The sequence below is a fragment of the Clupea harengus genome, chromosome 21, assembly GCF_900700415.2.
Source record: "Clupea harengus chromosome 21, Ch_v2.0.2, whole genome shotgun sequence".
NCBI lineage: Eukaryota > Metazoa > Chordata > Actinopteri > Clupeiformes > Clupeidae > Clupea > Clupea harengus.
In genome coordinates, this window is record NC_045172.1 from 18,637,629 (window position 1) to 18,665,568 (window position 27,940).

At 40.0% G+C, this 27,940-nt stretch overlaps 5 protein-coding genes across 5 annotated transcripts; all 5 read left to right on the forward strand.

The window, feature by feature from the left end:
- Positions 1-250: 250 nt before the first annotated feature.
- LOC116218143 (ecto-ADP-ribosyltransferase 5-like) lies at positions 251-1,175 on the forward strand. Its single transcript, XM_031558540.1, has 2 exons — positions 251-310; positions 453-1,175. Exons 1-2 carry the CDS (start codon positions 251-253, stop codon positions 1,173-1,175), a joined length of 783 nt encoding a protein of 260 aa, XP_031414400.1.
- A 3,920-nt stretch (positions 1,176-5,095) lies between these two features.
- Positions 5,096-16,141, forward strand: LOC105905619 (ATP-binding cassette sub-family B member 6-like). Its single transcript, XM_042702855.1, has 17 exons — positions 5,096-5,155; positions 5,298-5,395; positions 5,795-5,976; positions 8,876-9,082; positions 9,497-9,606; positions 10,437-10,502; positions 10,803-10,928; positions 11,097-11,173; positions 11,256-11,319; positions 11,412-11,497; positions 12,281-12,338; positions 12,637-12,741; positions 12,876-13,050; positions 13,348-13,460; positions 13,571-13,665; positions 13,824-13,892; positions 13,996-16,141. Exons 1-17 carry the CDS (start codon positions 5,096-5,098, stop codon positions 14,156-14,158), a joined length of 1,854 nt encoding a protein of 617 aa, XP_042558789.1. The 3' UTR covers positions 14,159-16,141.
- Positions 16,142-18,598: 2,457 nt separating this feature from the next.
- LOC122128611 (GPI-linked NAD(P)(+)--arginine ADP-ribosyltransferase 1-like) lies at positions 18,599-19,439 on the forward strand. The gene has a single exon (XM_042702939.1). The coding sequence runs from the start codon at positions 18,819-18,821 to the stop codon at positions 19,305-19,307; it is 489 nt and encodes a 162-aa protein (XP_042558873.1). The 5' UTR covers positions 18,599-18,818; the 3' UTR covers positions 19,308-19,439.
- Positions 19,440-20,881: 1,442 nt separating this feature from the next.
- On the forward strand, positions 20,882-22,390 carry LOC116218144 (NAD(P)(+)--arginine ADP-ribosyltransferase 2-like). The gene is made up of 2 exons (XM_031558542.1): positions 20,882-20,888; positions 21,350-22,390. Exons 1-2 carry the CDS (start codon positions 20,882-20,884, stop codon positions 22,054-22,056), a joined length of 714 nt encoding a protein of 237 aa, XP_031414402.1. The 3' UTR covers positions 22,057-22,390.
- A 971-nt stretch (positions 22,391-23,361) lies between these two features.
- On the forward strand, positions 23,362-27,371 carry LOC105895784 (NAD(P)(+)--arginine ADP-ribosyltransferase 2-like). Its single transcript, XM_031558543.1, has 3 exons — positions 23,362-23,421; positions 26,143-26,734; positions 27,355-27,371. The coding sequence occupies exons 1-3, from the start codon at positions 23,362-23,364 to the stop codon at positions 27,369-27,371; spliced, it is 669 nt and encodes a 222-aa protein (XP_031414403.1).
- Positions 27,372-27,940: the final 569 nt, after the last annotated feature.

A 27,940-nucleotide genomic window follows, 5' to 3' on the forward strand; every position in this document is an offset into this window, starting at 1 on the left:
CTGCTTTGTATAATAGCAATGACAGGTGAGATTGAATGTCCACATGAACCACAATTGAATGTAGCTACTGACTGCGGAGTGCACAAAATGGTACCACAACAACAACAATAAAACTAAATGCATAGCATTGTATATTGCACAAATGGTATGATGATAGATTTCATGCAAAACAATATTAATTCCTGAATATTAAAAGAATGACATTGAATGAAAAAAATGATATTCTTCTCTGTGGCAGACTGAAGACACAATGGATCTTCTGATCGTATGGATTTCTATGCTGTTTACAGCAGTTGCTGACACAAGAAGGGTAGGTTAACTAATCCCATACCAACCCAATATCTTGTCACTTGCACCTGAATACAACATATGTGCGTTGTGTCTCATATGTTACTTTTACAGCAACAACATAGGCTGCTACAAACAGACTATCTTCTCTTTGTCCTCTTCAGGAAGTCTTCCCTCTAAACATGGCTCCTTACTCTGTTGATGATGACTATGAGGGCTGTTCTGCTGAAATGTCCAAGTTGGTGGATACAAAATACCTTCCCTCGGAAATATCTGGCACTTTTGAAGAGGCTTGGAGAAACACAAAGAACGAAATTCAAGGAATGAAACAACAGTTAGATCATCTGACCATTAATCATGCCATCGCTATTCGTCTGTATACTCATAAAGAGCTCAAAATGTATCTTGATCTCAACAATGCTGTTCGCACAGGTAAAAAACATTACACAACCACTTTTATGTATCACTCTCTTCACTTTCTGCTGACAGATGCCATCCAGCACCTTAACCCTGAAGGGGCTTGCTTTAAGGTTTATCGGAGAACTGATCTAGACTTTACAAATCAGAACCCGTCAATAAGATTTGGCTCTTTTACATCAACCTCTTTGCATACCAACATTTCCGCCGAGTTTGGAAGTAAATCATGTTTTGAGGTGTTGACATGCTATGGTGCAAATGTTACAAAATATTCAAAACATCCTGAAGAGAATGAGGTGCTGATTCCACCCTATGAGACGTTTACAATCAAAGAGGTCATTAGAAATGGAGATGATCAAACGGCTATGAAGTGTGAGACGGTTTACCAGCTGGAGAGTTCTGGTATTGAAAGTAATCTGAGGTGTGCAATGAGTAGTTCTACTGCAGGACGGGAAATCTTTGAATTGTAAAAACACAGATGGCCTTCTAGTTGCAATTACTCATTAGGTGTGGGTTAGTTGTTGTTAGATTTTGTTTTGGTATGGAAAGTAGTCTGAGGTGTGTAATGAGTAGTTCTACATACCATGGCATAGGGTCTTCATGGTCAGTGAAAGTAGCTGGGTTCACTTATGTGACTTGCCCTTCTGTGCTTATTGCTTCACTTTGGATGCAAATGTGTTTTTAAGTTGTTGCATGTGGGTGTCATTTCTTTTACTGTTCTAAAATTAAAATAAAATACTTTTAAATGATTTGCATGTTTATTTATTTCCTAATTGAGTAAATAGAGAAATGAAATGGAGCAATAGCAGGCTTCCCATTCTTTTCTGGAGATCATTTCCAGGACTTTTCCAGTGATGTTCTAGCTGGTATGACAGACAGGGATCACACACTGTGTTCCTCTCTGTGGAAGTCTGATTTAAAACATGTGCAGTCTGTGGCTCCTTTCCCTTCTAACCCCCCCGTTCTGTTGTTATTCAATTTGATGTGACTTGCAAACTGAAAATCAATAAATACATTGTTTAAAAAACAGTCTAGTTCATAATTTCTCTGTGTAAATTGGATCTTTATTCACTTCAAAATACCTTTTAAACGCATATTCTGTGCTCTGTCATGGGGGCCTTCTGGTTACAACAAATCAAATATTTACTAAAGTTACTAGGCTCCACATCTCTCCAAGAGCAAAGACAGCAGGCCACACTCACATTGTGCACTCACTGACTAACTGTACAGCTTGAGATGGATCCACTCTGTGTTAAGGGAGGCTGCTACTGCAAATTAGCTCTCTAGTACAGAATAGAATTGAAATTACGAGATTTCGCTGCTCTGAAAATATAAATTGTTGGTACTCATTGATTTAATTAGCTGATAGTCCACCCCAAAAATTCTGACAGCACAACACAAGTTAGCTAGACCTATACAACAGCAGCAAAGCCCCAAGATGTGAATACCACAACGTGCAGAATCCAATCTAAAGGCACTAAATGTTTGTTTTCAATAATATATGCAGATTTGTGCTGAGATGTCCTTTTACTACTCACCATTGTATTATGTATAACACACTGAATTTATTATCACCAAAAGCCAGAAGACAGTTTCACTGGTACCAGATTATTTTTAAATGTATCTACTCTGACTATCCTCCTTACCTGAAGGAATATTTAATTCCATATAGACCTACCTACAGACTGAGACACACCGAATATCCCTTCTTTACTGTGCCAAACATCTCAAAAGAGAGTGGCAGGCGTACCTTAAAATGTAAAGCCCCTTCAGACTGGAATAGCCTGCCAGGGTCTCTAAGATCTGTCATTTCTTTGCACTCCTTTAAAATATCCCTTTATAATTACTTACAAGCAAATTGTTGCTGTAAATGTTTTGCTCATGTGTGACTGGACTTTTCTTTCTTTTTTATTTATGAGTACATACTGTACGTGTGTATGGGTGAAGGTTTGTGTATATATGTGTGCATATTTGTGTATATGTGTATGTATGTATATGTGTATATATGCCTCTCAATAATGCGATATGTATTCAACAGGGAGTCTGTGGGGTGGGTGAGGTCTGGGAGAGGGGGAACTTGAGCGAGTTTGAATGTGTATGTATTTGTCCTTGTCTTGTGTCTTGAGGACCCCCTCGAAAACGAGATGCTGCATCTCAAGGGGTTATCCTCCAAACAATAAAATTTCAAATAAATAAATTGAGGCAGGTGTGCAGAGTCAGGAGGGGGCGTGGCAGGAGCTGGGCTCAGCGCTGGCGTGACCTCCCACCCCCCCACCCCCTCCATGAACCACTCCTGCGGGCTGGGATCCCGGACGTCGGAGTCGTCGCCTCGTTCTACCCCTTCCTCGGGGGTGCTCTATGATCCTTGAGGCGGCCTCAACGGCATCGGGAGACCAGCAGGACCAGCAAAAAAGGGGGTATCTGCACCTATGCTTGGGGCATGTGGGCATCCTGGCTTACTGGGTCAGGGGCATCTTGGACCATGCTGGGGGCATTTGCGCCTGTGGCATTTTGCCTGCATGGCATCGCTCAGGTTTTGCCAAAGACGTCCACTAGATACTGAGGGAGAGTGCCGGTTCTGGACAGGGTTGATCCTCCTTTGGGCTGGCTTAGTACTCGGGACTGGCTTGTGGGACTACGACCAAGCCGGGTTCTGGACACGTGGCCATCTGGGCCTGAGGCATCTGGGTTGCCTGGGTCACTGGGGATGGGGGCGTCTGGGATGGCCACGTCTGGGACGGCTGCGGCATCTGGGACAGCGGCGGGAACTGGGACTGCGGCACCTGGGGCTGTGGTACGAGCAGCGGCCGTCATCGGGAGAGCACGAGCAGGAGTGGCCTTCTTCGGCGGAGCAGGAGCGTCAGCAGCGGCGGCTGCAGGAGCTTGAAATTGATTAACTCCGTGTTAATGGAGGCTACTACTGCAAATTAGCTCTCCAGTATAGAATGGGATTGTAATTACGACACTTTTCTACTCTGAAAATATAAATTGTTGGCACTCATTAATTGAATTAGCTTGTAGACCCAAAATATTTTTTTCTGACAGTTCAGCACAAGTAAACTGAACATATACAACATCAGCAAAGCCCCAAGATGTGAATACCACAACGTGCCGCCCTGCTGCTAGCATCAGCTTGAAATGGGGTTGGGTATTCTGGTTATAAACCAACTTTTCATGTCAGTTTGGGACAAACATAAGCAGTTCTTTGAAAAGCACAAAGCGATTTGATGCTTGAGTTTTGAGGAGAGAGGATCTTGAGGCTTGAGGATTAGTATTGTAAGTGAGAACACTATTCTTCTTCTAATTTTCACCTCTGTCTTAATGTTTAGTTTTTTTCTTCACTTTTGATGCAAATGTGTTTTTAAGTTGTTACATGTGAGTGTCATTGCATTTACTGTTCTGAAGTTGAAGTCAAATACTTTTAAATTATTTGCATGTTTATTTATTTCTTAATTGAGTGAATATAGAAATAAAATGGAGCAACAGCAGGGTTCCCATTCTTTTCTGGAGATCATTTTCTGGACTTTTCCAGTGATGATCTAGCTGGTATGAGAGTCAGAGATCACACAACACACTGTGTTTCTTCTCTGTGGAGGTCTGATTTAAAACATGGGCGGTCTGTGGCTCCTTTCCCTTCTAACTATAATAATAATAATAATTAATTTAATTTATAGCGTACTCTATATTCGTCTGAATCTCAGAGTGCTGATAACTACCATTTTCCCTGCTAATATGATCACAGTCATCCACTCATTCTTTTCATAGTAACCCCATGAGTGCATTACAACCTTCAGTATGTTATATGACCATTACTATACTTGTATGCTGGCATTATGAACACATTGCATGTGCAGTCTGTGGCTCCTTTCCCTTCTAATTTTCACCCGTGTCATTATCTGTTAATGTTTTATTTTGTGATTGTCCATAGGATATGGGTATTATCATCGGTTTATTTGTTTGTGTTACTCATGTATTGATGACTTGAAAATGCAGGGAGACTTCTATGATATCATAAGAATGTTGTTAATAAAAATGACAGTATTCATTTTTGTATGCTTATAATAATGAATTGTGTTTGCTAAAGTGGAAAATCTGTGCATTCAGGTAGTTGTTGTAGTAGTTGCTGTTGCAGTGGTAGTGGTGGCAGTAGTAGTCACAGCAGCAGCAGTAAATCATCCATTAAACTCAAACCACAATTGAATGTAGTCCTTGACTGTGGAGTGCACAAAATGGTTTAACAACAACAATAAAACGAAATACATAGCATAGTATATTGCACACATGGCATAATGAAATATTTCATGCAAAACAATATTAATTCTTTAATATTAAAAAAATGATATTGGAAGAAAAAAATGTATATTCTTCTCTGTGGCAGACTGAAGACACAATGGATCTTCTGATCGTATGGATTTCTATGCTGTTTACAACAGTGGCTGACACAAGAAGGGTAGGATAACTAATCCCATACCAACCCAATATCTTGTCACTTGCACCTGAATACAACATATGTGCGTTGTGTCTCATATGTTACTCTCACAGCAACAACATAGGCTGATACAAACAGGCTATCTTCTCCTTTTCCTCTTCAGCATGACAGACTTGTTGACCCTGTACCAGTCTACCCCCTTAACATGGCTCCTGACTCTGTTGATGATGACTACAAAAACTGTTCTGCTGAAATGTCCAAGTTGGTGGATACAGCATGCCTTCCCTTGGAAATATTTGGCATTTTTGAAAAGGCTTGGATTGAAGCAGAGAAGGATACTCAAGGAATGAAACCAAAGATAGACAATCTGACCATAAGTCATGCTATTGCTCTTCGTGTGTATACTTCTCCATATCCCAATATGTATGAGCCTTTCAACGATGCTGTTCGCACAAGTAGAACAAATTACAAAACCACTTTTAAGTATCACTCTCTTCACTTTCTGTTGATAGATGCCATCCATCGCCTTAACCCTAAAGGGGAATGCTTTCAGGTTTATCGGGGAACTGACGTAGAATTTAAACATCAGAACACATTCATGAGATTTGGCACTTTTACATCAACCTCTTTGGATGTCAAAATTACCATCGTGTTTGGAAGTGAATTATGTTTTGAGGTGAGGACATGCCACGGTGCAAATGTGTCAAAATACTCACGTTATCCTGAAGAGAAAGAGGTGCTGATTCCACCCTATGAGACGTTTAAAATAAAAAAGGTAATTAAAAAAGGAAACGGTCAAACGGTCATGAACTGTGACACGGTTTACCAACTGGAGAGTACTGGTATTGAAAGTAATCTAAGGTGTGCAATGAGTAGTTCTACATACCATGGCATAGGGCCTTCATGGTCAGTGAAAGTAGCTGGGTTCACTTATGTGACTTGCCCTTCTGTGCTTATTGCTTCACTTTGGATGCAAATGTGTTTTTAAGTTGTTGCATGTGAGTGTCAGTCTTATTTTGTGAGTTAATTAAGATGCTGAAATTCATTTTTTACAAACTACTTTTTTATGGATTACCTTATACTTATGCTAGGGGGTCAAGACAGTTACAAATGAAGCATTTACTTATCTGCACTGAATGAAAAATATCAGAAAGGTATAGGGAAAGCTGTTGAAATTCTTGATTGTAGTTGTATTCTTCATTGTCTAATGTTGCTTGCATGGTGCTCTTTCTACCCATGGAGATAAGATTTTTCAAATTATTATTATTTTTCCTTTTTCTTTCCTCTGTATGATGACAGTCCATATGTTTTTGGCTATTGTGAAGCAGTGCATTGTGTATCAATACACGTAAACGTTGTGCCTGATGAAATAGTCAAGGAGTAGTTCTACATACCATGGCATAGGGCCTTCATGGTCAGTGAAAGCAGCTGGGTTCCCTTATGTGACTTGCCCTTCTGTGCTTATTGCTTCACTTTGGATGCAAATGTGCTTATAAGTTGTTGCATGTGAGTGTCATTACATTTACTGTTCTGAAATTAAAATGGAGTGTTGTTACATTTACTGTTCTGAAATTTAAATAAAATACTTTTAAATGATTTGTTTGTTTATTTATTTCTTAATTGAGTGAATAGATAAATGAAATGGAGCAATAGCAGGGTTCATTTTCAGGACTTTTCCAGTGATGATCTAGCTGGTAAGACAGACAGAGATCACACAACACACTGTGTTCCTCTCTGTGGAAGTCTAATTTAAAACATGTGCAGTCTGTGGCTCCTTTCCCTTCTAACCCATCACCACCAGCACCCCCCCCCCCCCCCCCCACCCACCCAACCACCAGCACCACCCAACCAGCACCACCCCAACCACCAGCACCACCCCAACCACCAGCACCCAACCACCTTGATGAGCTGCATCCTGTTCAAGGTTTCTTCCTGTTTAAAGGGAGTTTTTAAGATAATTTGTCATGACAGTCTAGTTCATTATTTCTCTTTGTAAATGGGAGCTTTATTTGCTTCAAACTACCTTCTAAACGCATATTCAGTGCTCTGCCTTGGGGGCTTTCTGGTGACAACAAAACAACTATTACTCTACTAAAGTTACTAGGCTCCACATCTCTCCAAGAGCAAAGACATCAGGCCACACTCACATTGTGCACTCACTGACTAACTGTACAGCTTGAAATTGATTCACTCTGTGTTAAGGGAGGCTTCTACTGTAAATTAGCGATCTAGTATAGAATACAATTGTAATTAGGAGATTTCTCTGCTCTGAAAATATAAATGGTTGGTACTCATTGATCAAAAAATTCTGACAGCACAGCACAAGTAAACTAGACATATACAGCAGCAGCAAAGCCCCAAGGTGTGAATACCACAGCGTGCCGCCCTGCTGTTAGCATCAGCTTGAAATTACTGGGTGTGCCGGTGATAAACCAACTTGTCATGTCAACTTGTGACAAACATAAGCAATTCAAGTTACAAGTTAACAAGTTACAAGTTACAAGTCTTTTATTTGTCAGATGCACAAAATGACACAGGGTCAGACTGGGCACTGAAATTCTTATGACAAGACGCCGCCCAAACCTACCATACCATAACATCACATACTATAACATAACAAACCATGACGTACACTCTGCACAAGTACCATGAACATAATTTACACATAATAAACATATAAACATATAAACATATAATAACCTAAATAACCTTACTCAATATACAAGATAAATATACAATACGATGTGCTAAACATATACCAACCTATACATATAATACTAAATATACATATAACAGCCTATACATATAATACTGACATATATACATATAACATATAATACACATATAATAAACTATGCTAACCTATACTAACCTACATACAACCCAGTAAGGTAGTTACAGGTAGTGCAATTTTCTGATAAGTATTACTGCTAGTGCAAACAGTAGGTAGGAAGTGACAGTATGTGTAGTATAGTGCAAACAGTAATATGACAGTGGCAGTGCATGTAAGTGGCGAGTGCAAAAGTGGCGGTGGAGTATCAATGTCCATTTAGCAGCCAGATGGCCCTGGGGTAAAAGCTGTTCTCCAGTCTGCTTGTACGAGACCGGATGCTGCGGTACCGCCTTCCAGAAGGCAGCGGGGTAAAAAGTCTGAAGGCTGGGTGGTAGCAGTCCTTAAGGATCCTGCCAGCTTTCTTGAGGCATAGTGTGTGGTAGGTGTCCTGCAGGGCTGGGAGCTCCCTGCCGATGATGAACTCCGCAGTCCTGACCACACTACGAAGGGCCTTGCGGTCCTTGGCTGTGCAGCTCCCATACCACACTGTGATGCACCCAGTCAGGATGCTCTCTATTGTACACCTGTAATGATGAGGTGTTATTCGCTCATTCTCCAGCAGTTTGTTATTGTTTTTTAAATCAGTTTGGTGATTACCAATCAACCGCTATATCTTTTCTGTAGTGTATTATGCCTGTTCTCGTTTAAAGTAGATTTAAATGGTTAAATTGATAAAAAGGCACTAGGTAATAAGGTCTAGTGATTGAGGTGGATGGGGCTCCTGTAATTCAGCTGGTGCTGTCCATACCAATGGCATGGGTTTTATTCTCAGGGAGCGCACACACAGATCAAATGTCTACCTACTTTCGCTTTGTATAGTCTGAGCTATATTTACTTTAAACGTAATGAGATAGGAGTAGAGATGACAGATCTGACACCTGCAGCTGAACTTTGATCTGACTCCTGAGCTGAGCCATTCTTACTTTTGTTTTTCTTCTCCTTGATTCTGTGCACCACTAATTTTTATATTTTATATATTTTTTTCCAAAACAGCTACATAGTCTTCAGCATCTTCCCCACCATTGCTGACATTGTCATCGCCATCATGTACTTCATATCCCACTTCAACTCCTGGTTCGGCCTCATCGTCTTTGTCTGCATGTTCCTCTACCTCAGTGAGTAACCCTGACGACCCTTAATATCTCGAGTGAAGTGCTGGTTTCAGAGCATTTTCCACAAGTGGGGAACCTGTAGTTTGTAAAAAATGATGCATACTTTTTCATTGTACGTACCTTATTCAGACTCCTTTAAATGATCCGTAGTCAGAACCTTGTAATGAGAGCATTCCCCTAGAACACCACTGTAGAAATGGGAAAACTGAAGGCATATTTCAGCATTTTGCTAGTACAAAAAGGTACACCTAACCCAACACCTAATGTACATAAATCTGTGTTATGCCACCACTCTTTGACAAAAAGTAGCACTTTCCCTTTGGAAATGGCATTATTATATTGCATCATTCTCTCTCAGCTATACACATCAGCATGGTATGGGACAATCCATATAATCTGTAAATCTGTCCCCCACAGCTCTCACCATCATCATCACAGAATGGAGGACCAAGTACCGGCGAGACATGAACACTCAGGACAACAACGCCAAGTCAAAGGCAGTGGACTCGCTGCTGAACTTTGAGACGGTATGAAGAGCTTTCTGGACCTCTGCTGAAATTATGCGGGTGAAGTGTATCACCATTGCTGTTGTTCCTTAAGGGCTTGAGGGGTCTTTGAGTATGACATTGTCACAGTCTCAAGTCTGTTTCACCAACGAAAACCACAACAATGTCAGATTGGAAACAATCCGTAATCGATAACAAATTGCCATTCTCACTTAGCCGTCAATCACAGCAAAGTTCTGTGTGTCTTTCTTCCCACATGAAACGGCACATTACGGAATAGTGAAACGAGACGAGAGACGAGAGACAGTCAGCACTGCCAGCAAAAAGTTAAACTAAAATAGAGCAATAATTCATGGCACAGTCATAGTTAAGGTCCCATGCCAGTTAACCTAGCTATCCTAGCCAAGGTCAAGGTCACCTTACATCAAAAGATCAATAAAAAACATGCAATAGTCATCAATAAAAACATACAATATGATGTAAAATACAATACAATAAAAGTAAAGGTAGCCGATGCTATTAGAGAGAGTGTGCCAGTTTAAAAAGATGAGTTCTGAATTGGGTAATGGAGTCCAGTGTGCAGATTTGAGGGGGAAGTGAGTTCCGTGGTTTGGGTGCAGCGTAGGTCACCATGGTCGTCTTATTAGGTCACCAGGTTAACGCCAGACTAACAGTCTGACTTTGTCATATCAAACTACATTGGCTCCCATTTCCACGTGACGCCAACACTGTTAATTAGCATCAAATAAACGGCTTTCATTGCGAGTGGGATTTGGGCCTAAGTAGTTGTGGTGGCCATAGTACTGTGTTAGAATGTTGTATCTGATTTTGGCTTTGCTTTGCGTGTGCAGGTGAAATACTACAATGCAGAGAGCTATGAGGTGAATCGGTTTGAGGATGCCATACTTAAGTATCAGGTAATCAACAGCTTTCATGCATTTTGTTTCTGATCTGTGTGAGGGCAGACATGTATAGAAACACTCCTGTTTTGAATAACATTGCACACATTGTGTGTGTTAGTGGAGTCCCCTGTCTTGTAACTGTTAGTCTGATATCCAGAGATGTAGTCTAAGCAAGACTGGTCCTCAACCTCAATGAAGTAATTTGAATCGGCCATAAATGTAGAGTAGTTTGTCCTCCGTGAACAAAAGCTTTTGCTGCTGAAGAAGAGTGTATTGGCACATTTCTGTCTCCTGAATCCTGAACTGTTCCCTCAGGTGTCTGAATGGAAGACCAACGCCTCACTGGCGTTCCTGAACCAGACTCAGAACCTCATCATCGGCTCCGGGCTGCTGGCAGGCTCCCTGCTCTGTGCCTACTTTGTCTCCGAGGGCAAGTTTCAGGTACGGGAGAGGGATTGGGAGACACTGCCATCAATTTATATAAGATTATAATGACAAAGGAAGATTTGTATACACCCAGAGTATGTGTTTGTGCCTGTGTGTGTGTTGGTGGTTTTATTTACTATGTCTCTGTGTTCATCTGTAGCCATCTTTTTTTTCTTTCCTCAGGTTGGAGATTATGTCCTCTTCGGGACTTACATCATCCAGTTGTACACACCCCTCAACTGGTTTGGAACCTACTACAGGTGAGTTGCCTTTCCAACGAACACTGTAGATGTAGTTTATCTCAGACATGCCAAAGTAAGTGTGATTTTTCATCTCTCGTAGAATGATCCAAAACTCCTTCATCGACATGGAGAGCATGTTCAAACTCTTCACTGAGGAACAGGAGGTATGTCTAGTAGAATTGCTTGCAACATTGGCAAAACTTCAACACTATTTGTTCTTGAATGGAGTGTTTCATCTGTTTCTCCAAATTCGTAGGTGACGGATGATGTAAATGCAGGAAATCTCTTGTTCAAGTTGGGGAAGGTGGAGTTTGAGAATGTATTCTTCAGCTATGTGGAGGGGTAAGGCTTTGCAAATGTATTCTTCAGCTATGTGGATGGGTAAAGCTTTGAGAATGTATACTTCAGCTTTGTGTATGGGTAAAGCTTTGATAATGTATACTTGAGTCATGTGGATGGGTAAGGTTTTGAGAATGTGTACTTCAGCTATGTGGATGGGTAAGGCTTTGCGAATGTGTACTTCAGCTATGTGGATGGGTAAAGCTTTGATAATGTACACTTGAGTCATGTGGATGGGTAAGGTTTTGAGAATGTGTACTTCAGTCATGTGGATGGGTAAGGTTTTGAGAATGTATACTTCAGTCATGTGGATGGGTAAGGCTTTGAGAATGTATACTTCAGCTATGTGGATGGGTAAAGCTTTGGGAATGTGTACTTCAGCTATGTGGATGGCTAAGGCTTTGAGAATGTGTACTTCAGCTATGTGGATGGGTAAAGCTTTGATAATGTATACTTGAGTCATGTGGATGGGTAAGGCTTTGAGAATGTGTACTTCAGCTATGTGGATGGGTAAGGCTTTGGGAATGTGTACTTCAGCTATGTGGATGGGTAAAGCTTTGAGAATGTATACTTCAGCTTTGTGTATGGGTAAAGCTTTGATAATGTATACTTGAGTCATGTGGATGGGTAAGGTTTTGAGAATGCATACTTCAGCTATGTGGATGGGTAAGGTTTTGATAATGTATACTTGAGTCATGTGGATGGGTAAGGCTTTGAGAATGTTATGGCTTCTCCTCTGGGTGTCACTCTTTCACTGTATCCTGCTTAACATTTTCACTTCAACAGAAAGGAGATCCTGAAGGACGTCTCTTTCACTGTGCTGCCAGGCAAGACTGTTGCTCTGGTGAGTCTCTGAGGAGTAATGATGATAATAATCATAATAAATAATGCATTTTATTTGTAGCGCACTTTTCATTCAAAAGTATCTCAGAGTGCAACAGAGCCAGTACACAGTAAAAACATAGTTAAAAGCATAGTTGAAACAAACTATAATAAAACATTTTTTTTTTTTAAACCTAGTAGAGTAGAAGACCTTACCTGACACACAGCTGATTTCCATTTACCTCTCACTCACTCACTCTCACCCTCACTCACCTTACAACATTCACCTCTCTGACCCCTTCTGTCTCCCTGGACAACAGGTTGGTAAATCCGGCTCTGGTAAGAGTACTATCATGCGGCTGCTCTTCCGTTTCTATGACGTCAACGGGGGCTGCATCCGGATCGACGGTCAGGATCTCTCCAAGGTGAGAGCTGGGAGGTTTCAAGATGGACAGGTCATTTTATTTTGGGAATCAGGAATTGATTCAACTGATTTGTGATTTTTGAATTGTGTGTGTGTGTGTGTGTGTGTGTGCCTGTGTTTGTTTTCATGGTGCAGGTGAAGCAGACTTCGCTGCGTTCCCATATTGGAGTGGTGCCTCAGGACACCGTCTTGTTCAATGACAACATCCGAGACAACATCCGCTACGGGCGCATTTCTGCCAGTGATCGTGAGGTGGAGGAAGCAGCCATCGCTGCTGACATTCATGAGAAGATCCAGTCCTTCCCTGAAGGTGGGAAACAACATTTACTTCTTGCTGAAATGTGTACATGTCTTCAGTTTGTTCTCCCCTTATTTTACAAGTTACATCTGCCGTTGTGTGATTTTAAGGTGCACAGATACTTTCTTTGACATGTATGAACTATGGGAATTATCTGTGCGTCAGTTGTAGTATGTTCTCATGGCTGTTGAAATGTACCGTTTGCATATTTATGGCCGAGGCAGCATGGCCTCTGTGTAGTACTCTGCCTCATTATTTATTTATCATTTATTTATCATTATTTATTTATCTATCGCTGTCTCCCCATAGGATATGACACGCCGGTGGGAGAGAGGGGACTGAAGCTCAGTGGTGGGGAGAAGCAGAGAGTGGCCATTGCCCGAACCATCCTCAAAGATCCCCAGATCATTCTATTGGATGAGGTAACCCTTGTCCTGCTTGGAGCACCATTTCTATGTGCATCATGGGAATTGTAGTTTATTTAGGATGTCAATGTACCGAAAATAAATGTACACCTATTCTCTGTGCACAGGCCACGTCTGCCCTGGACACACAAACGGAGCGTAATATTCAGGCCTCGCTGGCCAAAGTGTGTGCAAACAGGACCACTGTTGTGGTGGCACACAGGTAAGCCAGTATTACATTATTATATTATTTATTTTTATGTATTATTTTTATGTATTATATTATTTATTTTTATGAATCTGTCCATGTCAGAGTTTAAAATTGAAGGACTGTAATTCTTCATCAGGGCAGTTTTCATACAATGTTGTTGTGTGTTATAGGTTGTCCACCGTCATTGGAGCTGACCAGATTTTAGTTCTGAGTGATGGACAAATCGCCGAGCGAGGAAGGTAAAAAGGCTTCCTCGTGTAAAACACTGTGTGTCATTGATTCACATGTGGAGTCAAACGTCCAACCCGTTGTGTGTTTCTCCCGTGTCATCTTGCATGGTAGGCATGAGGAGCTGCTGGCCAAGGGCGGACTGTATGCAGACATGTGGCTGAAGCAGCAGCAGGCTCAGGATTCTGACTCCGCTTCTGACACAGAAGCCAAGGACAGGAAGTCAGAAAAACTACAGCCCCCATCAGCCACTGGGGGCCACCCCCATGGCCACTGAGCACAATACTGCTAGCCAAGGCATTTGGTTTGGCTACAGAGAAACTGCACATGAGGTACAGGCAGAAACTGAGTCTGTACAGTTGCAAATCACTGACAGGGCTTGAGTCTTTATATTACTTGTTTTAAGGCCGTTTGGGGCACAGTTTGACAAAAACATGTTGATACTGAACAGTTTATTTTTCTTTAATCACAATTTTTATTTGCTCTTTGAACTTCTGGCTAGTGATTGTGCTTGAGATTTTGAAGGGGTAACAGTACCCCTCCATATCTTGCACCTTCATTTGTTCTTTTGGTCTCGTACACAAAACATCTGTATATTCTGTTTTTCGACTGCCTGTAGGCTCAGTGCTCCCTGTCCGTGTAGTGTTAATATTCAAATACGTAAAGATAGTAAGTGTTGCAAAGTTATGCTGACACACACACCTGTTCACTTTATTTACACAGGTGTAAATGGCATCACAATCTTATTTATGTATGCAATACAACTTTTTGAGCCTAGGAGATCAGTTAGACATGTTGAATGTATATATTTTAACATCGTTTTGTTATTTTATATTTTCATTCTATGTACCTTTTAACCTTTTTAACACCTTTTAAACAAAACTCCAAACCATATAACACCGCAGTGGTTGTGTTCGTCAGAAATATTATGTTTGCTTTTCATTATTTTACTTTGGGGAATTGTAATCACTACTGAGTGTCTTTTAAAAAAAGGTACTGAAATAGAGAAGCAGCTTTAGCCAAGTGTTGGAAACACATGAGCTTTAGGAACAAGTGACAAGGTCACACTACAAGAGCGGGTGGTTTATTGAGTGCTTCTCATGGTATTTAGCGTGACCATGAGGAAGAACCACCAGGTTTTAAGACCATAGCGAAGAACCACCAGGTTTAGTGTACACGAGGCCAGTGCATTGCTAATCCGAGAAATGCCCCCCATCTCACTCTGACACGTGGATTTGGGTGATAACATTACAGACCACTGAAAACTTTTATAACTGTTCTTGAAAAGCTTACATATTGCCAGTTTATATTTTGGTGTCATAATATTGACACTTTAGCCGTAATATTGATGAGAAAGCTGCATTGAAGATTTGGTCTTATCTATGTGTCTGGGCTGGCTTTAAACGGCCAGTGGAAAGGTTGTAAGGTCGTGTGTAATTTGTAAGTGAGTGTGTGACATCACAGATAATCTCCGTCCTTTAGCTGCCGTAGCCTTATAAGGGACAGTGTGTGTGTAGTGCTGTTTCAGTTCTCTTTTATTTATAAGAAATCAGGTCTGTGGAGAAAACATGAGCGATTAGGAACCTATGTTGACGTGAGGCACTTTTGGGCTCTGACGTATAGAACATCGGGCTTGCTACTGTAATAATGAGTGATGTGCTCCTACTTCACCTCCTCACCATAACTGACCGAGTGGACAGATGCCAAAGATAACGGGAGAGTCGGGTTTGGGATATGCTGAGTCAGGATGTTTTTTTTTGCTGAGCCGTTGAGTCAGTTTGTCATGAAGTCAGTAATGATTGGCCTGTGAGCATTTTTGTGTCTGTACTCTGTGACACTAATGATCACTCCTCCAGTGTTGTCAGTATGAGCAGGTGACGAATGTGACCTCTGACCTTTTTGTATTCACTACGTTTCTACCGGGCAGAATCCCAGTTTCAACTGTAGGTGTAGTTTACCAACTGCACCTTTAACATTTGTCTGACAAAATGCCCTTTGAGTGATATACTATTGTGTAGGCGTCACAAACTTTGGTGATTAACTCCTGGTTGATCAAATGAAGAGGGCACTGGAGAGTGGGTAGAATTGGTGTCTGTCTTGGTATGAACTATTGTGCCAGTTATAATTTGGTCTCATGAATTTAAATTGCTGCTAGCAGGAGATTGATGATGGGTGTCCGCTGATCTGCTCTTGCCTGAGTTTGTTCAAATGTTTTTATTTGTAAGGTGTGTAATAAATAAATAATTTATAAGAAAATGCACTTTGTGTTGTGTTTTCTTTTCCAGGAGAGGATATTTTTTTATCTGCCTTCATACAGTTCCCCTCAAATCACAATAGTTCATGAACTTGTTTTCATCAGAGAACCTTGAAAGATTCAATAAAGGGATTATAATTTGTATTTTATAGTAATCAGTGTACAGTAAAACTTTTTTCTAATCATTCCTGTACAACTGGCCTACCTGATGATTGCAGCTATAGTGGAGCCTTTGAAGACTTGCAATGAAGACTTGTTTTTCCACTGATAGTATGTGTTGCAGAGTTAATAGTTAGCTCATGGTGGCTGGGAAAATATGTAGTGTAGTGTCCATGATAAAAAGTTTGTATTTACATTGTGGAATATAAATATCATCAGTTTTATATAATTGAACAGCTGATGTGAGATTATATGGACAGGATCGTATGTCTTGTGCAAAGGGTTTCATCTTAAAGTGTATTTGTAAACTATTTTGGCCAACAGGACTGAGACGTGTAAACCTAAATACTGATAAGATATGGTTGCACCTGAGATCTTGAGCCTGCAGATTATAAATATGTTTTAATTTGTCAAAAACTAACAACAGAAGACATGAGTGTCTCATAGACGCAGCTTGAACTTCAGTGCATTTCCATTTCACTTCCCTCTGATCTTTTTTTTAAAGAACTGTCTTTGCTTTTTGTCCTGTCAGTTTTTGGTCATACCAGTTTGGACAATGACTCAAGCATTAGAGCTCCCATAGCTTAGTTTCTGAAGGTAAAGCGCAAACTGCTGTCATAACATCTATAAGTAGCATTGCTGGAATTTCACATGAATCTCTGTGTAGACGAAGTGCAGTGCGTCCCAAAGTCAGAGTTCAAAACACCATACAGCTTATGCTTTACTCACACATTGTGTTACCTGTAGTCATTAGCTGATCTGAAAATTCTGGAGAACTGAAATGTATTGTAGCTTCCTGGGAGAGGACTAATGACTTGCGTGAGTGATTTCCTTCACACTGCTGTATAACGGAAGCATTTTCCTGCCTCAGAGTGCATGTTTGGCACCCTGTAGACCCGGGTTCAAGTCCGGGTGGGGTGAGTACGCTCTCCCTTCGCTACACTGTCCCTTTCAAGTATAGCTTGACACATTGCCTCAGTTCTTATCATATGTTGTGCCAACCTGACCTTTGTGAAACACCCTTGGAGGTTTTTGTGGTTTTGACTTCTGCCTGTTTAGTTCCTCACTGCGTACTTCTGTTTTTGGATTTAGATTTTTTTGGCCTGTTGTCCTGGACTGTTTTCCATTAAATTACTTTCTTTAAATTGACTAATCTTGATCCGTGCCTGAGTCCCTGCCTGGGTCCGGACAGTACAATCTGACCAAGATGGACTCCGCAGATCTGGATCAGTTTAAGACCATCCTGGACCGACAGGGAACATTGCTGGGTAGGCACCAGGGCCAATTCGAGACCATCAACAATTCCCACAGTTGCAACACTTCCACTTAACTCAGGAAAAGCCCGGTTCCCCCATCTGCCACGGTCCACACCCTTGTTCCTGCTACTCCCATCACAGAAAGTCACCATCATGCAGTGTCTGTTCTTGTTGACTCAGGGGCTGATGGGAACTTCATGGACAGTCAAGGTAACACAAAGCGATTGATGCTTGAGCTTTGAGGAGACAGGACTTTGAGGATTAGTATTGTAAGTGAAAACACTGTTCTTCTTCTAATTTTCACCCGTGTCTTCATTTTTTAATGTTTTATTTTGTGATTGTCCATAGGATATGGATATTATCATCGGTTTATTTGTTTGTGTTACTCATATTTTGATGACTTTGACTTAAAGATTCAGGGAGACTTCTATGATATCATAGGAATTTTGTTCATAAAACTGACAGTGTTAATTTTTTGGAAAATCTGTACATTCTGGTGGTATTTGTAGTAGTTTTAATAGTAGTTGTTGCTGTTGTAGTGGTGGTAGTAGTAGTAGTCACAGCAACAGCAGCAGTAGATCATCCATAAAACTCCTGCTTTGTTTAAGAGCAACGACAGATGAGATTTTATGGCCACATGAACCACAATTGAATGTAGTCCCTGACTGTGTAGTGCACAGTATGGTTTAACAACAACAATACAACTAAATACATAGCATAGTATATTGCAGAAATTACATAATGATAGATTTCATGCAAAACAATATTAATTCCTTAATATTAAAAGGATGACAAAGAATGAAAACTGATATTCTTCTCTGTGGCAGACTGATGACACAATGGATCTTCTGATCGTATGGATTTCAATGGTGTTTACAACAGTGGCTGACACAAGAAGGGTAGGTTAACTAATCCCATACAAACCCAATATCTTGTCACTTGCACCTGAATACAACATATGTGTATTGTGTCTCATATGTTGCTCTTACAGCAACAACATAGGCTGATACAAACAGGCTATCTTCCCCTTTTCCTCTTCAGAATGATGGATTTGTTGACCCTGTACCAGTCTACCCCCTTAACATGGCTCCTGACTCTGTTGATGATGACTACAAAGGCTGTTCTGCTGAAATGTCCGAGTTGGTGAATAGAAAATATCTTGGAGTAGATGGAGGCTTGGAGAAAAGCAGAGAACGAAACTCAAGGAATGAAACCACAGTTAGACAATCTGACCATGAATCATGTAATTGCTATTCGTGTGTATACTTATGGAATGCCCAATGTTTTTCAACAATGCTGTTCGCACAAGTAGAACAAATTACAAAACCACTTTTAAGTATCACTCTCTTCACTTTTTGTCGAAAGATGCTATTCAGCGCCTTAACCCTAATGGTACTTGCTTGCAGGTTAATCGGGAAACTCGTGTAGAATTTAAACCTCCAAAATTGTTCAGATCAATAAGATTTGGCTCTTTTACATCAACCTCTGTGTATCCCAACAATGCCACCAAGTTGGGAAGTAAATCATGTTTTGAGGTGTGGATATGCCACGGTGCAAATGTGTCAAAATATTCACAATATCCTGCTGAGAATGAGGTGCTGATTCCACCCTATGAGAAGTTTAAAATCAAAAAGGTCATTAAAAATCACAAAAATCAAGCGGCTATGAAGTGTGAGACGGTTTACCAGCTGAAGAGTTCTGGTATTAAAAGTAGTCTGAGGTGTGCCTTATTCAAGAAGGCAAGTGGAGCGCTCTAGTTAACATTGTCCTCAGGTTTCTCTCTGTCTGAACAGTCTTATTTTGTGAGTTTATTAAGATGCTGAAATTCATATTTTTTTTTTAAAGATTTATTTTGCCCTTTTTGTGCCTTTAATTGATAGTTCAGTGAAGAGTGGGACAGGAAATGAGAGGGAGAAGAGGTGGGGAGTGGACAGGAGAAATGACATGAGGCTGGATTCGGACCTGTTTCCTCCATGGGCATGAAGCCCGAATGTGGTCGGGGCTACTGTTTACGCCACAGTGCCCCCCAAAATTCAGTTTTTACAAACTCATTTTGATGGATTACCTTATACTTATGCTACGGGGTCAAGACAGTTACAAATGAATCAGTTACATAGAAATCTATAGTGAAAGCTGTTGAAATTCTTGATTGTAGTTGTATTCTCCATTGTCTATTGTTGCTTGCATGGTGCTCTTTCTACCCATGGAGACAAGATTATTTTAATTGTTATTATTTTTCCTTTTTATTTCCTCTGTATGATGACAGTCCATATGTTTGTGGCGATTGTGAAACAGTGCATTGTGTATCAATACACGTAAAAATTGTGCCTGATGAAATAGTCAATGAGTAGTTCTACATACCATGGCATAGGCCCTTCATGGTCAGTGAAAGTAGCTGGGTTCACTTTTGATGACTTTGGGGACTTGCCCTTCTGTGGAAATCTGATTTAAAACATTAAAGCATTACGTTGCTATCACTCATCTGTGAAATCATCTTTTTTGTCATGTCATTATTTACCTTGCAGTCATCACACATTTTAACAACTATTACTCTACTAAACGTGAAGACATCAGGCCACACTCACATTGTGCACTCACTGACTAACTGTACAGCTTGAAATTGATTCACTCTGTGTTAAGGGAGGCTGCTACTGCAAATTAGCTCTCCAGTAAATTATGAAATTTTTCTGCTCTGAAAATATAAATGGTTGGTACTCATTGATTTAATTAGCCTGTAGTCCCCAAAAAACTATTCTGACAGCACATCACAAGTAAACTAGACATATACAGCAGCAGCAAAGCCCCAAGGTGTGAAAACCACAACATGCAGCCCTGCTGTTTGCATCAGCTTGAAATGTCTAGGTGTTCCGGTGGTAAACCAAATTGTCATCTTAGTGTGAGTCAAACTTAAGCAGTTCTTTGAAACACACAAAGCGATTTGATGCTTGAGCTTTGGGGAGAGAGGAGCTTGAGGCTTGAGAATTAATATCGTAAGTGTGAACACTGTTCTTCTTCTAATTTTCTTCTGTGTCTTCATTTTTTTATGTTTTATTTTGTGATTGTCCATAGGATATGGACATTATCATCGGTTTATTTGTTTGTGATATTCATGTTTTGATGACTTGAAAATGAAGGGAGACTTCTATGATATCATAGGAATGTTGTTCATAAAACTGACAGTGTTCATTTTTGTATGCTTATAATAATGAATTGTGGTTGCTACGATGGAAAATCTGTACATTCAGGTACTACTAGTAGTAGTAGTAGTAGTAGTAGTCACAGCAGCAGCAGCAGTAGATCAGCCATAAAGCTCCTGCTTTGTATAATAGCAATGACAGGTGAGATTGAATGTCCACATGAACCACAATTGAATGTAGTCCCTGACTGTGGAGTGCACAAAATGGTTTAACAACGTCAACAATAAAACATACATAGCATAGTATATTGCACACATGGTATGATGATAGATTTCATGCAAAACAATATTAATTTCTTAATATTAAAAGAATGACATTGAAAGAAAAAAATGATATTCTTCTCTGTGGCAGACTGATGACACAATGGATCTTCTGATCGTATGGATTTCTATGGTGTTTACAACAGTGGCTGACACAAGAAGGGTAGGATAACTAATCCCATACCAAACCAATATCTTATCAATATCTATGTATATCAATACAACATATGTGCATTGTGTCTCATATGTATGTTGCTCTTACAGCAACAACATAGGCTGCTACAAACAGGCTATCTTCTCCTTTTCCTCTTCAGCATGACAGACCTGTTGACCCTGTACCAGTCTACCCTCTTAACATGGCTCCTGACTCTGTCGATGATGACTATAAAGGCTGTTCTGCTAAAATGTCCAAGTTGGTGGATACAGAATACCTTCCCTTGGAAAAATGTGGCACTTTTAAAGAGGCTTGGGAAAAAGCAGAGAAGGAAATTCAAAAAAAGAAACCACAGTTAGACAAGCTGTCAATGAATCATGCTATTGCCATTCTTGTGTATTCGTATGGAACGCCCGATATTTATCATGACCTCAACAATGCTGTTCACACAAGTAAAAAATATTACACAACCACTTTTCAGTATCACTCTCTTCACTTTCTGTTGATAGATGCCATCCAGCGCCTTAACCCTAAAGGGAAATGCTTTCAGGTTTATCGGGGAACTGACGTAGAATTTAAACATCAGAACCCATCAATGAGATTTGGCACTTTTACATCAACCTCTGTGTATCCGAACAATGCCACCAAGTTTGGAAGTAAATCATGTTTTGAGGTGTGGACATGCCACGGTGCAAAGGTGTCAAAATATTCACAATATCCTGATGAGAATGAGGTGCTGATTCCACCCTATGAGAAGTTTACAATCAAAAAGATCATTAAAAATCCAAAAAATCAAACGGCTATTAAGTGTGAGACGGTTTATCAGCTGAAGAGTTCTGGTATTAAAAGTAGTCTGAGGTGTGCCTTATTCAAGAAGGCAAGTCGAGCGCTCTAGTTAACATTGTCCTCAGGTTTCTCTCTGTCTGAACAGTCTTATTTTGTGAATTTATTAAGATGCTGAAATTCATTTTTTACAAACTACTTTTTTATGGATTTACCTTATACTTATGCTACGGGGTCAAGACAGTTACAAATGAAGCATTTACTTAGAAATGTATAGCGAAAGCTGTAGAAATTCTTGATTGTAGTTGTATTCTCCATTGTCTAATGTTGCTTGCATGGTGCTCTTTTTACCCATGGAGACAAGATTCTTTTAATTATTATTATTTTTCCTTTTTATTTCCTCTGTATGATGACAGTCCATATGTATGATGACATTCTGTGCTTTTTGGTTCAATTTGGATGCACTGTTCTGAAATTAAAATAAAATTGTTTTAAATTATTTGTTTGTTTATTTATTTCTTAATTGAGTGAATAGAGAAATGAAATGGAGCAATAGCAGGGTTCCCATTTTTTTCTGGAGATCATTTCCAGGACTTTTCCAATGATGATCTGGCTGGTTTGACAGACAGAGATCGCACAACACACTGTGTTCCTCTCTGTGGAAGTCTGATTTAAAACATCTGTGGCTATAACTCAGCTGTGAAATCATCTTTTTTGTGATGTCATTATTTACCCTGCAGTCACCATATATTGTTTACAGCTACAAGGATGTTTACATTTGTGACTAATTGTGCTATAACTGGCCCTATGTTTATGGTACCACAAATTCCATTCGCTGCCATTCACTATTTAATTACTGACCAAGACAGAAGTAATGTTGAGAGAAGCACTTCTCTACATCACAATGAGTACCCCCCCCCCCCCCCCCCCCCCCAGATGATTGTCATTTACACGGAAGAAGCAACAATGTGAGAACTACGTGACCTCAGAGCACGTTTCATCAGAGAGCTCAGAGTTTCAGTATGAATGTGAGTGAGTTTCACTATGACCCTGAGACCACTTCTGAGAGAGAGAGAGGGAGGACACGCTCACTGCACACAAGAGACTAGCTTTTTGATAGGAAGTGTAGAAGCCAAACATAACTTATTTACTAATCCAGATCTAATCCAATCCAATCTTGAGTTTCAGTACAATATTTCTATAACTGCTTCATATTGAGAGACTAATATATTTAGTAATAACTTCATTTATTATGTAATTTAGTAATTTATAAACCAAAAATGCACGTCGCTTTCATTTGAAAATGAAATAACATGAAGGTTATTGATCTTTTGACAGTCTTACATGCATATCATATGTGACTGTTATGAAAGCTATAATAATACACATTTTCTTCCCATTACAGCCCAAAGACACAATGACTCTGATGACCACACTGAGTTTTGTGATGTTTGCCACAGCTGTTGATGCAGCCAAGGTAGCACAACTAAACCAAACGAATTTCCATTTGCACCTGCATGCAGCTTGTGTGCTTATTTTATACTCTATTCACATTCACAATGGCCACTGTGCCTTTCTGGTAACCAATCTTATTTGATTACTTAGGATAGGGGACTTTCCATCATTCCCCTCAACAAGGATTCCAAGTCTGTGAATGATGACTATCGCGGCTGCTCCAATGAAGTGGCAACATTGGTTGTTGACAGATGCCATACAACGCCCCAACAAGAGCCATACTTGTACTAGAACATATCGAGGAGTCAATTTACCTTTTAAACCTCCAATTAATTTAATGTTCCCAGTGTATTGACCCATGGGAGAATTCAGCTTTTCTATTGTAGTACGTCTGGTGAGTGCATAGAATTGGTTGTTTGCTGTACTCAGACATTCAGGGCTTCTCTGCAGCATGCTTGACATGTTCATGTGGTCACCTGTGAGAGCCCCTGCGTCAGTAGACCAGAAAGATACGTGCTGATCTTCACCAGAGACTAACCACTAATGCAACTACACAAACATGTCGTGCATGTGGAAAACATTGAAATGTGTTCTAGAGCTTTAAAAAAGCTTTTCCATCCATGACCAAAGTTTGGACAACAACTTATTAGTTGTAGGGCCATTTGTATGAAAGCGCAGATGGTTGTCTGTGTTCTGACAAGTAGAACAACAAGGAGGACATGAGAGAATGTTGTGAGTCAGAGTGTTAGATATACTGAACCCCTTGGACATAGTTATATTAGCAAAGAACACATTTTCTCCAGTTAACCTACATATGTATGCATCAAAAGCATTGATCTGCTTTCATGACTGCTACATGCACTGATGTGCAACATTCTTTCCCAGCTGAGGAGCGCTGGTACCAGAAGTGTGCTGAAATGTTCCCTGCTCAAGGGGATAAGCTTATACCCCCCCCCCTCTCTTCATCCACATAGAAAAACAGCAGTAATGACTTACCTTTACCCAGTTGCAGAAACTAACATTCAATTAATCTTAATTAGTATATTAATCAAATCATAAACTCAAAATGTCATGTTAATTCCAATATCAACTTCTGCAATATTGTCTGCTGTGCCTCATCCGTCTCTCTAGCTCACCTTCTCTCTGTCTTTCTATGGCTTGCAGGAGTAGTTGACTCTCATTAAAATCCCTGTGATACAAAAGTAATAATGTAGCTCTGAGGAAATAGTGCAAAGATGATGTCCCTTACTATAAAAAGTGAATAATATATTACTATTTATTTAATATTTTTTGGTGAATATTTCTTTGCACTCAAGGTGTCCATTTTACACAATACCACACCCCAGTGAACAAAAGATACACAGAACCCCATTACCTGAACATATTAGGCCTACTGGACTTTGATGCCATTTTTCTTTTCTGTACCCCATGTAGATTGTGCTTATGAACAGTACTTTTGTGTTGTGTATAAGTTTTGATTATGTATGACATTTCTAACAGAGGTTAAAGGTATTTCCAGCGGTCCTTAAGCTCCAAATGTATGCCCATGTCATTCTTTACCCTGCAGTCACCACACATTGCTTACAGCCACATGTGTGTCTAATTGTGCTTTTGGGTAACTGGCCCTATGTTTGCCCCCCCCCCCCCCCCCCCCCCCCCCCCCCCATTGTCATTGTCATTGATTGTCATTTACACGGAAGAAGCAACAATGTGAGAACTACGTGATCTCAGAGCACGTTTCATTAGAGAGCTCAGAGACGTGATAGAGAAGTGAATACCACTACGTGCAGCCTCTGTCCATATCAGCTTGAAATGACTCGGTGTTCCGGTGGTAAACCAACTTGTCATGTCAGTTTGTGACAAACTTAAGCAGTTCTTTGAAAAGACACAAAGCAATTTGATGCTTGAGCTTTGAGGAGTGAGGAGCTTGAGGCTTGAGGATTAATATTGTAAGTGAGAACACTGTTCTTCTTCTAATTTTCATCCATGTCTTAATTTTTTTGAGATTATCATTGGTTTATTGTTTATGTTACTCATGTTTTGATCACTTGAAAATTCATGGAGACTTCTATGATATCATATATGTTGTTCATAAAACTGACGGTGTTCATTTTTGTATGCCTATTATAATGAATTGTGGTTGCTACAATGGAAAATCTGTACAATCAGGTAGTAGTTGTAGTAGTACTAGTAGTAGTTGTTACTGTTGTTGTTGTTGTAGTAGTAGGAGTACTAGTAGTAGTTGTTGCTGTTGTAGTGGTAGTAGTAGTAGTAGTCACAGCAGCAGCAGTAGATTAGCCATAAAACTCCTATTTTGTATAATAGCAATGACAGGTGAGATTGAATGTCCACATGAACCACAATTTAATGTAGTCCCTGACTGTGGAGTGCACAAAATGACAATAATAACAATACAACTAAATACATAGCATAGTATATTGCACAAATGGTATAATAATAGATTCCATGCAAAACAATATTAATTCCCTATTATTAAAAGAATGATTAAAAGAAGGAAAAAAAATATTCTTCTCTGTGGCAGACTGAAGACACAATGGATCTTCTGATCGTATGGATTTCTATGGTGTTTACAGCAGTGGCTGACACAAGAGGGGTAGGTTAACTAATCCCATACCAACCCAATATCTTCTCACTTGCACCTGAATAAAATATATGTGCATTGTGTCTCATATGTTGCTCTCACAGCAACAACATAGGCTGATCTTCTCTGTGTCCTCTTCAGGAAGACATCCCCCTTAACATGGCTCCTGACTCTGTTGATGATGACTATGAGGGCTGTTCTGCTGAAATGTCCAAGTTGGTGAATAAAAAATATCTTCCCTCGGAAAAATCTGACACTTTTGCAGAGGATTGGAGAAAAGCAGAGAAAGCTATTCAAGAGAAAGGAATGAAACCACAGTTCGACAATCTGACCATGAATCATGCTATTGCTATTCGTCTGTATACTGATAATAAGCTCAATATTTATAGTGATCTCATCAAGGCTGTTCGCGCAGGAAAAAAATATTACAGAACCACTTTTCAGTATCGCGCTCTTCACTTTCTGTTGATAGATGCCATCCAGCGACTTAAGCCTAAACAAGACCGGGAGATGACGGTTTATCGGAGAGCTCGCGACAAATTTAATCTGAACCCACCAATAAGATTTGGCTCTTTTACATCAACCTCTTCAGAAAGTGACCTTACTCAGTATGGAACTAAATCATGTTTTGTTGTGTTGACAAAATACGGTGCAAAGGTGTCAAAATATTCAAAATATCCTGAAGAGAATGAGGTGCTGATTCCACCCTATGAGAAGTTTAGAATCATAAAAGGTAAAATAACGCCAAAGAACTGTGAGACGGTTTATCATCTAGAGAGTATTGGTATTGAAAGTAATCTGAGGTGTGCAATGAGTAGTTCTACATACCATGGCATAGGGCCTTCATGGTCACTGAAAGTAGCTGGGTTCCCTTATGTGACTTGCCCTTCTGTGCTTATTGCTTCACTTTGGATGCAAATGTGTTTTTAAGTTGTTGCATGTGAGTGTCATTACATTTACTGTTCTGAAATTAAAATAAAATACTTTGAAATGATTTGCATGTTTATTTATTTCTTAATTGAGTGAATAGAGAAATGAAATGGAGCAATAGCAGGGTTCATTTTCAGGACTTTTCCAGTGATGATCTAGCTGGTATGACAGACAGAGATCACACAACACACTGTGTTCCTCTCTGTGGAAGTCTGATTTAAAACATGTGCAGTCTGTGGCTCCTTTCCCTTCTTATTGCCATTTTCACTCATCTGTGAAATCATCTTTTTTGTCATTTCATTATTTACCCTGCAGTCACCACACATCCCTTTACTGTAGTACTTAAATATATGGATGAATTGTCATTTACACGGAGGAAGTAACAATGTGAGAACTACGTGATCTCTGAGCACGTTTCATCAGAGAGCTCAGACAAGTGAGAGACAAGTGAATACCACTACGTGCAGCAACTTGTCATGTCAGTCTGTGACTCACTTTAGCAGTTCTTTGAAAGACACAAAGCAATTTGATGCTTGAGCTTTAAAGAGAGAGGACCTTGAGGCTTGAGGATTAGTATCGTAAGTGAGAGAACTGTTCTTCTTCTAATTTTCACCCGTGTCATCATTTTTGTAATGTAATTGTCCATAGGATATGGGCATTATCATCGATTTATTTGTTTGTGTTACTCATGACTTGAAAATTCAGGTAGACTTCTATGATATCATAGAAATGTTTTTCAAAAAACTGTTTATTTTTGTAATAATGAATTGTGGTTGCTACAATGGAAAATTGTTTATCTTTTCAGTTCTGTTTGACGACCTTTGTTTGTAAAGTTTGAGTTAATAAAGGACGTGCCTTGCTGAAACACACCCTTGTCGTGTCTCTTGGAACGCATGGCGTTCACATTTGGTGGAGAATGCGGGCAGAGTGACCCAGCTAAGTTGCCGAAGAGGGGGACTGTGGGTAGAGTGACCCAGCTAAGTGAAGATACAAGCTATGGATCCAGCAT